The 15,188-nt window shown below is 39.7% G+C and overlaps 1 protein-coding gene across 10 annotated transcripts in view; it reads left to right on the forward strand.

Annotated features, from left to right (window-relative positions):
- FGFR2 (fibroblast growth factor receptor 2) overlaps nt 1–15,188 on the forward strand; it is a 131,361-nt gene that overhangs the window by 44,977 nt on the left and 71,196 nt on the right. For 7 of the 10 annotated variants that reach the window (XM_075935341.1, XM_075935342.1, XM_014573599.3 and 4 more), the window contains exons 3-5: nt 5,975–6,241; nt 7,741–7,815; nt 14,321–14,490. In XM_075935341.1, the coding sequence (XP_075791456.1) occupies nt 5,975–6,241; nt 7,741–7,815; nt 14,321–14,490 (512 nt within the window). The remainder of the gene's footprint in view (nt 1–5,974; nt 6,242–7,740; nt 7,816–14,320; nt 14,491–15,188) is intronic. The other 3 variants (XM_075935346.1, XM_075935347.1, XM_075935348.1) reach the window with 1 other exon arrangement.

Consider the following 15,188-nt stretch of genomic DNA (forward strand, 5'->3'; position numbering starts at 1 on the left):
TCAAAAAACTGCAGTTATTTATTTAAAATGCTCTGTTCTGCCTTGCATGATCTGCATCCGGATGTTTACTGCCAAGACTAAATAGAGCTGAAAAAGTTCCCTGCAGCAGTACAGAGCATTCCCTCTCTTCTATTGATAACCAGCTGGTTTCCAATCACACAGAAATACATTTTAGGTATTTTTCTGAGCCTTTCCACTTATTCTTTGCTATTTCCTTAGCATTATTTATTTATTTAATTTTTTTAAAAAAGACGACAGTGCTGAGGAAAACAAGCCAGCACCTGGTAATATTTTCCCCTTCCCATGATGATGCTGGGAAATATTTCTATTGGAGGAGATTCATTTCTTTTTCTCCTTCTATTTAGTGTATTGAGAAAAGCCATGGTCCTTTATGTTCATACTGTTGCTGTAAAACATACACTCTTTGGAGTACGAGACATATAGAACGTGACATCATAACTTGTTTTGCAAGTTTCCAGTTCTAGGGCCGGGTAACTCTCCCTTTTGAAATGGCTGTCTAATGTATATTTTTTTATCTCATCGTATTGGTGATAGAGCCCTGCACACCTCAGGTGATTAGTTGTGAAGCCCACTTTGTAGAATAAAGATCACATGGATAAAGGATGCCAGAAAAAAATCTGTCAGTGTATTTAACATTTTGTAAATGAGGGTGTGATTTGAAATACACTAGTGTAAGTAATTCTGTTTAGAAGTTTCTTTGAAAGATGAAATGAGAACTAGAATTTGTGACAATTTTCTGTAACTATCAGAATAAAGTTCAGTTCCTATTCTTTGGTGCTGTTTATTTTACAGAGACTGACATTTTTATTTCTTTTTTGGGGGGGAGAGGTGGTGAATTAGTTTTTGCTCTTTGTAGGGCTGTTCTTGACAGCAGAAGTGTGTGTTGTGAGACTGTTTTTAATGGACTGTAGTGTATTTGGAAGACAAACTAGTGCAAAAGAACAGCTGGAGAAGTCATATTATGTCTGGCCTAGAGTTTTAAAGAATACTGGGACATGGATGAGAACTAGCTAGCTGAAGCTCAATCTAGATAAGACCGAAGGGATTCTGTTAGCTTGGGGAGGGCAAGGGGAAGATATGACAAAGATGACTCCCACACTATTAAATAACTCCCACCCTTTGTGAACTGTACGCCTTGATTTTTTTTTTTAACTTGCTGCCTGTTGGTTTCTGGATTGTGCTAATGGTTTTGACCTGCAAAGCCTAAATGGCTCCTGAATTTTAGAAATCTCCATAGTAATCTTGACTGACCTCCATAGAGCCGAGATAATTTCTAGAGCATATCTTAAAAAAAACCCAAAAAAACAGACTTGATTTTAAAATTGCCAGCGATGGAGAATCTACCATGTCCCTTGGCAAGTTGTTCTGATGGTTACTTACACTCACTGTTAAAAATGTGCACATTATTTCCAGTCTGAACTTGCCTAGCTTCTACTTCCAGCCTTTGGCTCATGTTATACATTTCTCTATTAGATTAGGTTTAGGAGCCTAATCTTTCTTTCTCCATCCCATACTGATACAGTCCCCTTCAGTTTGAAGAAGAGGGGGCTGGCAGCAGAGTATTTTTTGTGAAGGGCTGTCAACTTTACAACCAATTTTTCTGATTAAATACAGGCTGTATCTTTGTGCTGCAAAGTGTGTTTGGTTATTGACAAATGCTTTTGAAGTAGAAGAGACTTGATTGGGAGAAGGGGGCATAAGGCTTTTGTGAAGGTGAAAAACCTTCTGGGGCTCTTTGTTGGGACTTTTTTTGGGGGGGTTATATTGTTTGGCTTTAACTACAGTATCCACATTTTGCTAATATTTTAATAAAAGTAGAGAACATAGTAAAATACATATATAAATCTCATGTTTATATTGATCATTTACTAAATGGAAACTCTGGAATATAATTGAATTCATAGTAATATGAAAATGATCCTTAGGAATTTCCAGTCTTCTCTTCTGACCACTTGGCTCTTAAGCAAACAGCATTGACCCCATTTGTTCAGGATGGTTGGCTGGCATAAACCATGCTGAGAGACTGGCTGTATGGGGCGGGAAAAAGTTACCCAAGCCTGTTTGTCAAATGTTTATCCCAGAGATGCTCAGTTTTTCAAGGGACTATTGTGCAAAAACTCCACACACGCTGTCATGGAAGTGTTCACACTCAGCCACTTCTTTTCACGTCTGTCATTAAAATAATGATGTAACGGTCAGCAGCTGTTTGACACAAATATAAAAGAAAACAAGTCTTCTTTCAAGAACTAAGGAATCTCTGCAGTGCTGCCTGCCATCCCCCGTGCTGCTGCCTTTATTGCCTCTTCCCATGGCGGGCCCAGGCTTGCCGCAGGCAGAAGCTGCTCCGGCAGCAGCCCCTGTCCACAGTGGCCCGGGATGGTCATAGAGGTGCTGGACCCCAGCTCAAGCTGGGACTGAGCAATCCCAGATCGTGCGGGATCTGGAGCTACCCCCACTGCGGCTCTGCATTTTAAATATCATAAGAGCTTGGTTGGCTGGCAGCCTGGCTCCTACGACATTTAAACTGCAGAGCTGCAGTGGGGGCAGCTCCTGGACTCGGCGCGAGCTGGGATCGAGCGACTCTTCCCTTATTGACTAATTGTGTAGTCGATAAAAATTCTATTGACTTCACAATTAGTGAAATACCCGCTTCTTAACATCCCTAGCCGGAGGAAGGAGCCACCCTCTGCAACTGTGAAACTCTGATTGATGGTGTGGAGTCATGGCCTTGTCTTCTCATCACCCCTTTTGGGAGCCCAAATGGCTGAGATCCCATAATGGGTGGCTCTTGTGCTTGAGTGACACACCAAGGCTGCATCTGAGGCAAACCCCAGGACACAAGCAGAAGAAATGCCCAATATCATTGAGCCCATAGCTACCTTATGCACCCACGTAAGTTTGGATTGCAGGAACACGTGTGGGCCTAACAGCATTAAATTGGTTACCCAATGTGTGAGCGCAGAAACTGGCTCTCTATTCCTTGCCTTAAATCTCATTTGAGTGTAAAAATATTTATAAACTGGGGCAGAGTACTTAGAGAGGAAGGTAATTTTGTAGAGTGCTGTAGTTGGCGGGAACAGTTAACAGTTGGAACCTTGTTGACCTTTCACTGTTGGACAGGATAGTGATTCAGTGTCCCACCTGTTCCCTGTTTGCATTTGGGCACCAATTCAACACCCATACCGGAAAAGTTTTATAGGCAAACATTATAAAAAGTGGTGGTCTTAGTGCTGCTATAAACACAAAGACTTACCTGAAATAGCTCACTCCTTCCAAACACTGCTTAGTTATTTCACGACAACTCTTGGTGCTGTACCATCCCTGCAGATATTAAGAGAGAATAATGCACTGACTAGGTCAAGGAATACTACCTTGTACAGTCCATTCTTTGTTGGCTTCCTACTAATTTTTCTTTCAGGGAGGTGATAAAATATGACTGTTCACTTGTGCTGAAAGATTAAGTAGGATAGCCATTTAAAAAAGAATGCATTTAGGATTGGGGTTTGAATATGGTTTATCTTTCACAGCATGTAATCAAAGTTGGAGTAGTCTGTATGCAGGGCCAGCCCACAACATTTTGGCACCTGAGGCGGGGAGCTCAAATGACGCCCCCATATGCACATATGCTCCAGCAGCAGACACAATTTTCTACACTCTGGGTCCTAGTGCTGCCCCCCCCCCCCCCACACACACACACAGTCTGGCACCTGAGGTGGCCGCCTCAGTTTGCCTCATGGTAAGGCCAGCCCTGTCTCTATGCGGAGACATTGCAATGGGAACCAGAAATGCTCGGTCTATTTGCGTTCTTGGACTGTTCAGAAAAAAGCCCCCAATAACCATGAAAGGAATACTGAATAATGTTATCAACACCTATATTGATATTTAAAGAAAGTCATTTTTAAAGTTGGCTGCAAATTATTGTTCTAGAATAATTCTGTAAAAGACACTGACTGTGAAGGTGAAGCTACAGAGAAGTATGTCAGTTCTTGTACTGCAAAAGCAAACTTGTCATCTTGTTTGTTTTTGCAGTTTCAGGTAACTTTTTTTTGTGTGTGCCGGGATGTGATTTTTTTTTTTTTAAGTTTTCTTGGGTTTAATGTTTACTGAAATGAAATAGATGGAGAATCTAGATATGCCAGTATATTAACTGTGTAAATAATTAACCAATAAGCCTGGTGCAGCCAGCTTCCCAGGAGTGGGGCTGCAGGAGCTGGTGCATGCTGGGAGCCAGTTTAAAAGCCGCCTCCCAGCATATGCCGGTTCCTGCTGCCATGACTCCTGGGAAGCTGCCTGCTGCCCTACACGCTGCCTTTGATACAAAGGCAGCAGCACGGAGTAGCAGCAGGCTCCCAGGGAGCGGGGTGCACTTGGTTTCGAGGGAGCTGGCAGCGAGTGTGTGTAACCGTGTAATCACTGAGTTTTTCAGCATTACCCATTTTCACAGTTACCCACATTTTAACATCCCTATTAGAAACCACTTATCCTCCATCTGAAGATGAATTTGTAATAGCACTATTTGGTGCACTATGTCTCACCTGTGTTATGGATCAATGGAATTCTTAATATCATAAGAATCATAAAAGATTAGGGTGGGAAGAGCCCTCAGGAGGTTATCCAAACTCCTGCTCAAAGCAGAACCAGCCCTTACTAAATATTTCGGCATGTGTGTGAGGTAAAATGAGTTTGTAACAAGTGTAAAGCTGTATTGTAGCTCTTTGAATACTTCTGCTAAAAAATATTGTTCCCAAACGTGAGAGTTGACATCACCTATGTTAAAATGTTGCTTGGATATGTATATTTTATTTATAAATGTGCACACAGGCATACTTAGTGTCTGCATGTTGTAGGATATTTATTGGGGTTTTTATGGCATACACTCCTTAGTACTCAGGATGCTCTCCTTCCTTGCTGTTGGGTTTCTAACGCTTATCTTCCATGTTGCACAAGGTCCTGTCCTACTTGAGGGGAAAATACTGGTGTAGCTGTTGAGTGAATTTTCAGTGTTCTTTTGGGGTTTTACCTTGGGAGAGGGCGATTTGGCTCCACAAATATAGGAAAACTTAATTTGCATAGCAAATTTCTTTGAGAAAACAGCTGCTGAAATGTTTGTGACTATCCTGGTACAGTAAAGGAACAAGTGGGTGAACTGTCTCATCTTGGGTCTGAAAGTGTGACTCTCGTGTCACTAGGTTGTTCCCATTCTACTCAGAAGAGACCATGAACTAAGAAATGGAGAGAACCAATTCAATGGAAAAAATGACTGCGAGTTGGAGCAGAGGGTGGGCAGTATGGAAAACAAATATAGAAAGTCTGAAAAAGGAGCAGAGAGGTGCCAAAGTGAGGGAATAAATTAGTCATATATACTGTGTATTAGTAATGGATTTATGCCATTTTAGATTTTGTGCTGGCATCCTTTTATCCCTACTCAGAACCTCTCAGGTAGACATTATTTTTGTTTGTTTTCTAAAATGAATTTCTCTTGAGGGGGGAAATATCCATTCATTTAAGTACAGAGATAAAGTAAATGGTCTCAATTTTGAATTAGTGTTGTGAGTCACTCCTTTTTACCCCCCAATCCCAAATTGCCTTGAGATCCTCAGAATCTCAGACTCAATGACATTCCCCAGTCCGTAATTAGAATATTTTATGGGCAGCTTATGGTGAAGAAGCAGTTGTGTGATGTGTCCCTACTAATTATATGGAAAGCTATCCCAGTGAAGAAGGACCAGTGCTGCTTTGCCGGGGACTTTTGTGGTTTGCTTTTCACAAGTAAAATCTGCTTTGTACCTGCATGCGTTTCAGTTTTATGAAACAGGTTGCTGGGAGAATCTGAAAATGAAACTTTTTTTAAAACATAATTGCTGTGGATGAAAGGAGCCTTCACTGACTTTTGTTGGCAATTCTCTCCTTTCCCTTTTTCTTTTTCCTTCCTTCCTTCCTTCCACTTTTGCAGAGCCACCAACCAAATACCAAATCTCTCAGCCGGATGTGTACTCAGCACTTCCAGGAGATCCAGTTGAGTTGCGTTGTCTGCTGAAAGATGCCATCATGATCAGTTGGACTAAAGATGGGGTCCAACTGGGGCCCAATAATAGAACAGTGATTATTGGGGAATACTTGCAAATTAAAGATGCTACACCCAGAGATTCAGGCCTCTATGCTTGCACTGCTGTTAGGACAACAGAAAGTGATACATTATACTTCATTGTAAATGTTACAGGTAAGTGAGCTGATCACAGATCTTGCATGTAGTAGCAATTTTCAGTATTAAAGGTTCCATAGAAAACTACTTCTGTTCATTTTTGAAGAAGTCCAATCTGACATAAAGAATACACAGAATAGCCTTTCATCTAGCCAGGTTTCTAATATTTTCTCCTCCAGCCAGATTCTGACCAGGGGCAAACTGGCATAACACTTCATTTACCTCAGTTGACCTATGCTGATTAACACCAGGTGAAGATGTATGAATTACTAAATTACAGGATTAGACTATACAGAGGGATCACAATGATAAAACAGCCTGTGTAATTTAGGTAAATAATAAAATTATCATATGAGAAGTCTAAGCCAGGGATGCTAAATATTGGTTAATTGAATAGTCGATTAACCTCATGAATTCTTATTAGTTACTCGACTATTCTGTAGTCCCTGGGGGTGGGGCCAGCATGATACTCCCGAGGAGCTCCCTGCCACTGCTGCTTCTGTATCAGAAACAGCAGCGTGGGGTGCCAGGCAGCAGGTGGGCCACGAGGGGAGCCAATTTAAAAACCAGCTCCCCTCGCAGATCCATTTTTGGTCACCCTTCACTACTGCCTCTGATACAGAGGCTGCACTGCATGGTGGCAGCAGCCCCTGTCCAGTTGGCAAGGGCGGGAGGGGAGGGCTGAGTTTCCAGATTTGGCAAGAGCCAGGACTGAGCCTGGCTGCTGGCCAGTCTGCTGAAAAAATTAACTAGCAGGGGAGACGGAGGAAATGCATTAACCTGTAAGCTTTTGCTTATCGATTAATCATTTAATCGACTACACTATTACATCCCTAGTGTAAGCATATCCCGAGAACCTGCCATACGGTTCTGCATGTTGCTGTGTTACTTGCATCCTACAGTCTGTCAAATGACAAATAATTCCTGAGACAATAAGAGATTTTTAAAGAAAAAAAATCATAAAAGAAATTGATTTTTTTTGTAATTAGCAGCATTGCTTTTAAATCTTTGCAGTAATTCCATGATTATTATCCAGTTTTAGTTGAGTTTGTAAGAATAATTTTATGATTGGGTGTGCTACTTATGAACTTTAGCACATTTAAAGAAAATCTAATTCAGACATACTTTGTTTAGGTGTTCTAAAGCACTGTTTCTCAATCAGTGGTATGAATACCCTTAGGGGTATGAGAGAGAAGTCTGGGAGGTACATCAACACAAATGAAATTTGGAGAAAACTGAATTTTTGTTTTAAGTTTTACAGCGCTTTATTATTTTTGTACTTTTTACACCCAAAAATTTCATCACTTGCCCAGCTACGGTTAAGTTGTTTAAACAAATGCATTGCAATGGTAGAAAAAAAAATTTGTGTATCTGAAAACTATAGGTACTAGGGGTACTTATAATTTTTTTTTAAAGGGGCACTTTATAAAAATGATTGAGAAACACTGTTCTAAAGTGCAGGAAATTGCATGTGCTACACAATGCTTTGTATAAAATATATAAAAATCTTTATGCAGATGCTCTTTCGTCTGGAGATGATGAAGAGGACAATGATGGCTCAGAGGATTTTGTGAATGACAACAACCACATGAGTAAGTAACAACCAACTTCTGGAGGTGACTGGTGGTATCCATGTGGAAAGTAGTTGCTTTTTAACCTTTTGCAATGTCAGCCACTTGGTTTCTTGTCTGTTAAATGCATGTGATATCAATCGCAATAACTTTTCCAACTGTTTTCTCTGTGTAACTTATTTCAAGACTTTGGAACATGAAAATAAACTAACATTGTTTCATACCCAGTTTGTTTTACTGGTGTGTTCTTTCTCTCTTAGTTTATCATTAACTCTTTAGTAGTTTTCCTTTACTTTCTGCTTTTGTGTCTGATTTGAAATGTAATGAAAGAAAAATAATCTATTTTGAGAATGAGTTAATTGAAAGGTGGTTTGAAACTATTTTTAACTGAACCTTAATGGACCAAATGCTGAAGTCTTTACTCATCCAGAAATTCTACTGGAGACAATTAATGGATTTAGAGACCATGAGATTTATTCCTGGAGTGAAGACTGCAGGATTTGATCCCAGGAAAAGCGCTTCCTCTGATTAATAGTCCAACTAAACTCCAATAGCTATGATACTCAGTTAATGTGAAAGTGGGTTCTATGTGAATATTAAAATTCCTTTTGGTTATTTAGAGCATTATTAATATAGCTTAAATGGAGCAATCACTAGGAAGAAAAATGTATTCACATTGATTTCTTATGTGGCACCATGGAATTTATTATTCAACCCTGTGGATTACTGGTAGTGAGCTATTGTGCACACTGTGTAGTGTCACTGACTTAAAGAATATAGACTGCTACATTTCATATTAACTTACTTAAAGAACATTCATTAGAGATGTCATATCCTTACAGTATGTAGCACTCGAGTAGGATGTTCATTCTTTAGGCTGCTTTGTAAGTAGCCCTTGGGTGGCATATAATATGTAGCCAAAAATACATTCAAATAATTAAGTATCAGTGTTGATCAGTTGTACTGGATATACTACTTATATATTTGCCTTTGTTCTGATGATGTGAAATATTAGATGCTATTAAAATTATATAAGTTCTTAGCTGACTGTTTGGCCCCTGCCATATGTTAGGTCATTTAACCACTTACTGGAGGATCGATGCTCTGGCCATTGATCTTCCAGGGTTCGATTTAGCAGGTCTACTACAGACCTGCTAAATTGAATGCTGAAGTCATTGGTTCTGAATGCTGATTCAGGGCTCAATTTTGCAAAGCACAGAATGCCTCACAAGGTGTTGACTGTTAGCTTCTCTTGGCCTCCATGGAAGAGTGCATTGCCATTTCCAGCATTGTTACGTCATAATTAATACACCAGGTACATCAATGGGAGTTGAATGGCGGTCACTAACTTGAAGGCTTGTCTTAGCTCTTCATCCTCATTGCTGAGAATGCTGACATGAGTATCAATTGTGGTGATTTGTGTGATGATGCTTGTCCATAAAGACATGGACTGAGGCCATCAGATGTCATTCCACATGGGCCTCTCACTGTCTGACAAGTCCCTTCTAACTTGGACTAAATTCTAATATATGAAAGGTAGCATATCCCATCTCAGTCCTGTGAACATCCAATTCCTGTTTCCATCTCCTTTTAAATTGTTTCCTTTCAGTTAAATAGCAGCATATTGGTGCTATGAATAGTCGGTTTAAAACAATCCGTATTTAAACCTTGTGTTCTCCATTTGAAGCTTGTGGAATAAGAATAAGCTATATATTTATAAGCTACCATAAGATTTACCTGGTGTTGCTCTGGTCCTTGACTCAGCTTTTGGTTTAATGGAAAATAAAATGAAAATGTTCATACTTTGTTTAAGTTATTGCTTCGGGCCAGAGCTGGGAATGAGGAGTTCACTATGCAGGCTGCCTTAGGGAGAGAGGACTACACCAGCTCCCTCTCACCACAGCAGCTTGCGGCCAGGTGAGGAGCACCTTTCCATGGCTGCTCCAGCTCCAGCAGGCACAGGGGGAAGAGGGGTGCTTGTCCCCTAGTAGGGTAGGTCCAGGTTCCTCTGTCTCCTGTGCTCCCCTGTCAGAGTGAGGAATGTAGCAAACTGCACTTTCCCCTCAGTCCCTGACGAAAGGGAATGGCCAGCAATGTTCCTGTACAAACATTCAGCTCCCCCTTCCCTCCTCCCTATAGGGTCCCTGGGTGGTAGGAGGATCAGGGCTGGGGCAGTCTTGAATGCGGGGTGGAGGTGGGGGTGCCCCCAGCCAGCCCCTTTTACCTGCCTAGTGATTCTATCTCTTTTCTGTATGGTTTTATGAGAAACAGTCCCATTCCAGGCACGTTCCATTTTCCTGGCACAACCAAACCCTTCCGTTGCTTTAAGTTTGTGATAAGAGTAAGTTGTATACCAAATTTGGTGGTCTTAGCTCTTACTGTTTAGGGCAGTGGTCCCCAACCTTTTGGGGCTGCCCAGGACCAGGGCCGCTCATGTGGGAGGGGCTGCTCACACGCCGCGCATCTGGAGGCGGGGCTGAGCATGCGCTGCGTGCCCAGGGTTAGGGTCAGCCCAGATCATTCGGCGGGCGCACATAAATGCCCCAGCGGGCACCATGGCACCCATGGACACCGCGTTGGGGACCACTGGTTTAGGGGGAGTTCTTGAACAGGCAGACAGACAAACTCTCTCAAATATGTAGTAGGTAGATGATGTCGGTCTATAGAGTGATAAAAAGGTGCTAATGAATCAAACTTGAGAGCAGAAATCTTCTGAGGGGAGCAGAAAAAATTGGTTGTCTAGCAGAAGTGGTCTTTAATTAAAGGTCAAATTCAATTGTACTGGAAATTCCAGGGATACTTTAATGTGGTCAATTAAAATACCGTGTTGTTTGCTGCAGGTGATCCTTAGTCAAGCTTCAGTGTAGTTGACATCTTTTATATTTGTCTTTATTGGATACTTTTTGTAGGTTTTCATAAATCCTTAAGCAAAATGGTCCTGTAAGCTTGTCTAATTTCAGGTTTCCATGTACAAGATTTGCCTGATTAGTTTTAACCTGTTGCTAATTACATCAGCAGAATATTTTCTTAGCTAACGACAATTCTAAAAGTAATCAGTAATTCTTACCAGTTCAGTATGTTTACTGTTATTGTACTGTGAACTTTAAACTGATGTACTGTAATTATCAGTATACATTTAAGAGTCTCGTCGTGAAGCAAAGACGTGAACAATATTGCTCATAAAAAGATCCTGCAGATGTATTGTGTACTGATCCTTGGTTTTAGTAGATCTGGTAAAAGTTTTTTCCTAAGCCAATTAAAAGCACTGTTAGTCAGAAGTAAATCTAGAAAGAAAGAAAAGTTACTTTTCTTTGATGATTTCTTCTTAAGAAACCAAAACAAAGTGTAGATGTATGTTACAGGTCTGTAAATGCTGGTGACTCTTTGTTTTATTTCTTTTTTTTTTAAAAAATGGTACATTGCTAAATATCTCTCAATGATTGTCTGAGGAAATACCACAAAGCACTTTGAAGAATTGATTATTAACATGAAATGATCTGTTTTATTGTAGTAGAAATATACTAATTAACTAGTATTCTACTTGCTCAAAGAGGCATTGTTTTGGGGACCATCCTTCCAACTAAGGTCTGGATCCTGATTGCCTTGGTTCTGTTGTGCTGGGAAGAATATTCTGGAAACAAGCCTCCAAGAAGTACCGAGTCCAGGCCTGTAAATTGTGGAGCAGCACTCCATTGCCTTTGCTTCATGATGGTGTGGAAGAGGGGAGGAGGTTCTGCAATTATGGGGTTCCACTGGGTAGCTGCAAACCTTGTGAATGCACATACAATGTAGGAGAGTGTATGCTCGAGTCAGTGTGTGCAGTGGACATGGCTACTGTGTGTTATTATTGGGCCTGGCAGAATTTGATTTTTGATATTTTCGCTGGACCATATCTGTTTGTTTTGAAAATTTTTCCTTTTTTATAGATTTTAAAATTATCACATTTGTAGAAAATTATGGAGGGTCAGATGATAATTATTTAATGACAATAGTTGCTGAGGTTCAAACATTCAAAGCTTTATATTTGTTAAAACGCAGATTGTGAACATCATATGTAAAAAAAATGCAAAGTAAATAAATAGCCTTAAAAAATGCTAATTAACTTTCAAGTTATGTTTTTTAAAACCTTGCTTATTTTAAAAAGTTGGTTGTTTTCAATGGAAATCTTTTTGCATTGGTTTTGTGTGTATGAAATCCATGTTTCTGACATTTACAAACCCTCTCTCCCCCTAAAAAAACCACTCCTGAATCGTTCCAAGTCTAGTTAGTGTTGGCTATTAAGCTGCTGGGTTGGTGCTACAAGCATGGTTGGAAGGATTGTGTGCACTCAACTCTCTGTAGGTTCAGATTATCACAGTGAGGAGCCCAGAATAAATAAATGGCCAGGTAGGTAGGGAGGTTGCCTGTGCAAATGAAGTTTAATCAGACTTCAAGAATCTTGGATTTAGCCCAGTGAGCATATCTGTTTGATCACATTGTATTACCTTGTTGAAAATGCTTAATGGTGCAGAGAAAATATTCTTTTTATGTATTAGAACTTTAAAGCAATTCTTCCGCTGCTTGATGCAGTTTTAATTTAATTCACTTTTTGCTAAATGAGGTAAATTCCTTTGGTCTTACTACTTCAATTTGTTGAAGGAGTCTTTGGTGTGTTAAGGTAATACTGCTTTTAGCTGATAATGTTAATGCTTTCCTCTGCATCCTTATTCGCTTTGGATCATTTAGCAATTTCTTGGTCCTACAGTTTCATTCCAAGTACTTACAAGTTACTTAATTTTATATTTCAACTGCATGTGCAAATTTGCTTTTCTTTCCTTGTTCATTAATTTTAACACTAATTGCTTCTTCAGGCTAAAAAAACCCACTTATTATATCTAGCATCATTTTAAGACTTGCTTTTGGAATGTTTGTCTTGATGGAGGAGAGGTTGTTAAAGAATTTATTCCTGTATTTCTGTCCAGCTGTATTTTTCTTTTGTGGGGGTGACAAGATTTCTGAGATTTTACTGATTCTAAGAAGTGCTATAAATATTTGAAGAACGGAAGAGTTTGTTTATAGTGGAGTACTAGACTGCTAATGAAGGAAATGAAACAGAGCTGAGAGAAATGCGGTTATTTTTCTAGACCCCTTTTGTCTTAAAAATTCCATGCTAATCTGATTGATTTCAGGAAGAATCCATTGTAAAATATACTGTTAAACAAATCTTGATGATTTCTTTAAAATAGGTAACGTGGCGTAATTAAAAATGTGTCCTCAAACCACCAGCAGTTTAGGCTGAGTAGCATACACTTCACTTGAGAGGACCAGATCTAGTATTGTAGGGATGATAGGATAGTGCAAAACTGAGCTGAACTGGCAAATTCTGTGGGGAAACTGGTACTATGCATGGCTTATATAACCAGTGCTAATTGATGCTCATGAGTCATGGACATCAGCTATTTATTTATCTGTGTGTGTGTGTATGCAATTATTTTTTCCAAACTCCATATTCACCCGGTAAAAACAAACTGATTGTCTCTGATTTTTTTGTTGATCACATTTGTAATTTTGGTACATGGCATACTAAGGGCCCAATTTTTAGATACTAGAATCCTTACACACATACACACACATCACATTCATTTACGAACACCAACCATAACTGCAGCTGGAAATGAGTATCTGGAAGTCTAAATATCTTTTTGAGTGCGGTAATGGTAATCATTTGGGTAAATGTAGCATAATGATAATCATTTATATAAACGTAGGCTCATAAAAACAACCACTGGGTTATTCTGGCCAATGAACTGTTGGCTTGAAAGATCTTGACAAGCTCAGTGAAGAAATCTAAAGGTTGCTACATTGTCCTTGTATCATCAGGATTTTTTTAAATCAGGTAGTCTTTAACACACATGCTGTGAAATTCTGGTTGAATCCTGCTCACGCACACATGCATACACACACACACACACACACAAAAGCTATGTCCTGATGAAAGAGCATGAAATACAATTTTGCCAACTTGAGTCTGGCTTTCCTTCAAATTTATGTTGAGACCACCACTCTGCAAACCTTTTGTAGCAGGGATTGTGCAAAAGTGTTCTTGGGAAGCGTTTGCCTCTTCCTGTTGGTATACTTGACTCTTTTGGCTGTCCTCATCTTCTCAGATAATTCATATTCCCAACATAGGAGGTACTGTTAATTGAGCTGTGGCCATTCAATACATAGGCAAAAATGAATTGAGTCCAAATTTGCCCTTGGCATGTAATGTTTCTCACTTTTTAGATCCTTGTAACTTTTGAGTTCCTTGAAAGTTTTGAGACTCAGTCAAGTAAATTAAAGGTATAGTTCTCTTAACTCTAGTGACGCATCAGCAGAACTGTGATTGGAACTCAGAAGCATGTGACCCCCTGTTATGTGCTAACCAACCACATTGTCTCCCACAGACAATTCACATAAAACCAAACATGAAGCCTCCTGGCAGTGGAAAGAGAGCTCAGAACAGTTTTCAGATACTTATTTTTGAATATTTATCTTTTGGAAACAGGAGCACCCTACTGGACACACACTGACAAAATGGAGAAAAGATTGCATGCAGTCCCAGCAGCTAACACCGTCAAATTTCGTTGCCCGGCTATGGGAAACCCAACGCCAACCATGCGATGGTTAAAGAATGGAAAAGAATTTAAACAAGAACATCGCATTGGTGGATACAAAGTAAGATTGTGTTTTATTATAGTGCCGTTTCTCATTTGCAATAAGGGTCTCATCTAAAGCCTCTTAAAGTCAATAGAAAGGTTCTCAAAGGACTTTGGATGAGACTTAGAACCCCAAAAATCCTCTGAAGAAAATTGGTTCATTTTGCCTTTCTTCTATTTGGCAGTTACTGAGTTTGTAAGCTGAGTTTTATATATAAATATTATTTCCTCCGAGACTGAAACATATTTGAAGGTACATTTGAGGAAAACTAAGGCGGAAATATCTTTACAAAACATGGGGATTTTTTTACAGAAGAGGTTTTAGCCGCATGAGCTTTCAGTGCTATTGTCCTGGAATATTCAGCTGCATTGTTAAATACAGCAATCTACACTACTGATTACAGAGCGTTTAATGAATGAAGGGTCGGAAGTCAAAAGTTGTTATTTTCTCTGGAGTTTATGGTCTGTGAAACTGAAGTGGGAAGCAGAGTTTGAGGGAAAGTAACAGCAATTACTTACTTACTTACAGGGCTTTGTTTGAATTTTAAACAGTTTAAGATTAGAAGTTTTAGTCCCAACCAGTAGTTACTGATTAAAAGGGAGATTTAGGGGGGCCAGTTAGTGCACTGGGTTAGAGCACTAATCTTTAACCTCTGGAGCAGGTCAGATCAGAGGTCAGAATTTGGCCATTGTGTCCTAGCTTTTGTTGAACATGAC

Source organism: Pelodiscus sinensis, chromosome 8, assembly GCF_049634645.1.
Source record: "Pelodiscus sinensis isolate JC-2024 chromosome 8, ASM4963464v1, whole genome shotgun sequence".
Taxonomy (NCBI): domain Eukaryota; kingdom Metazoa; phylum Chordata; order Testudines; family Trionychidae; genus Pelodiscus; species Pelodiscus sinensis.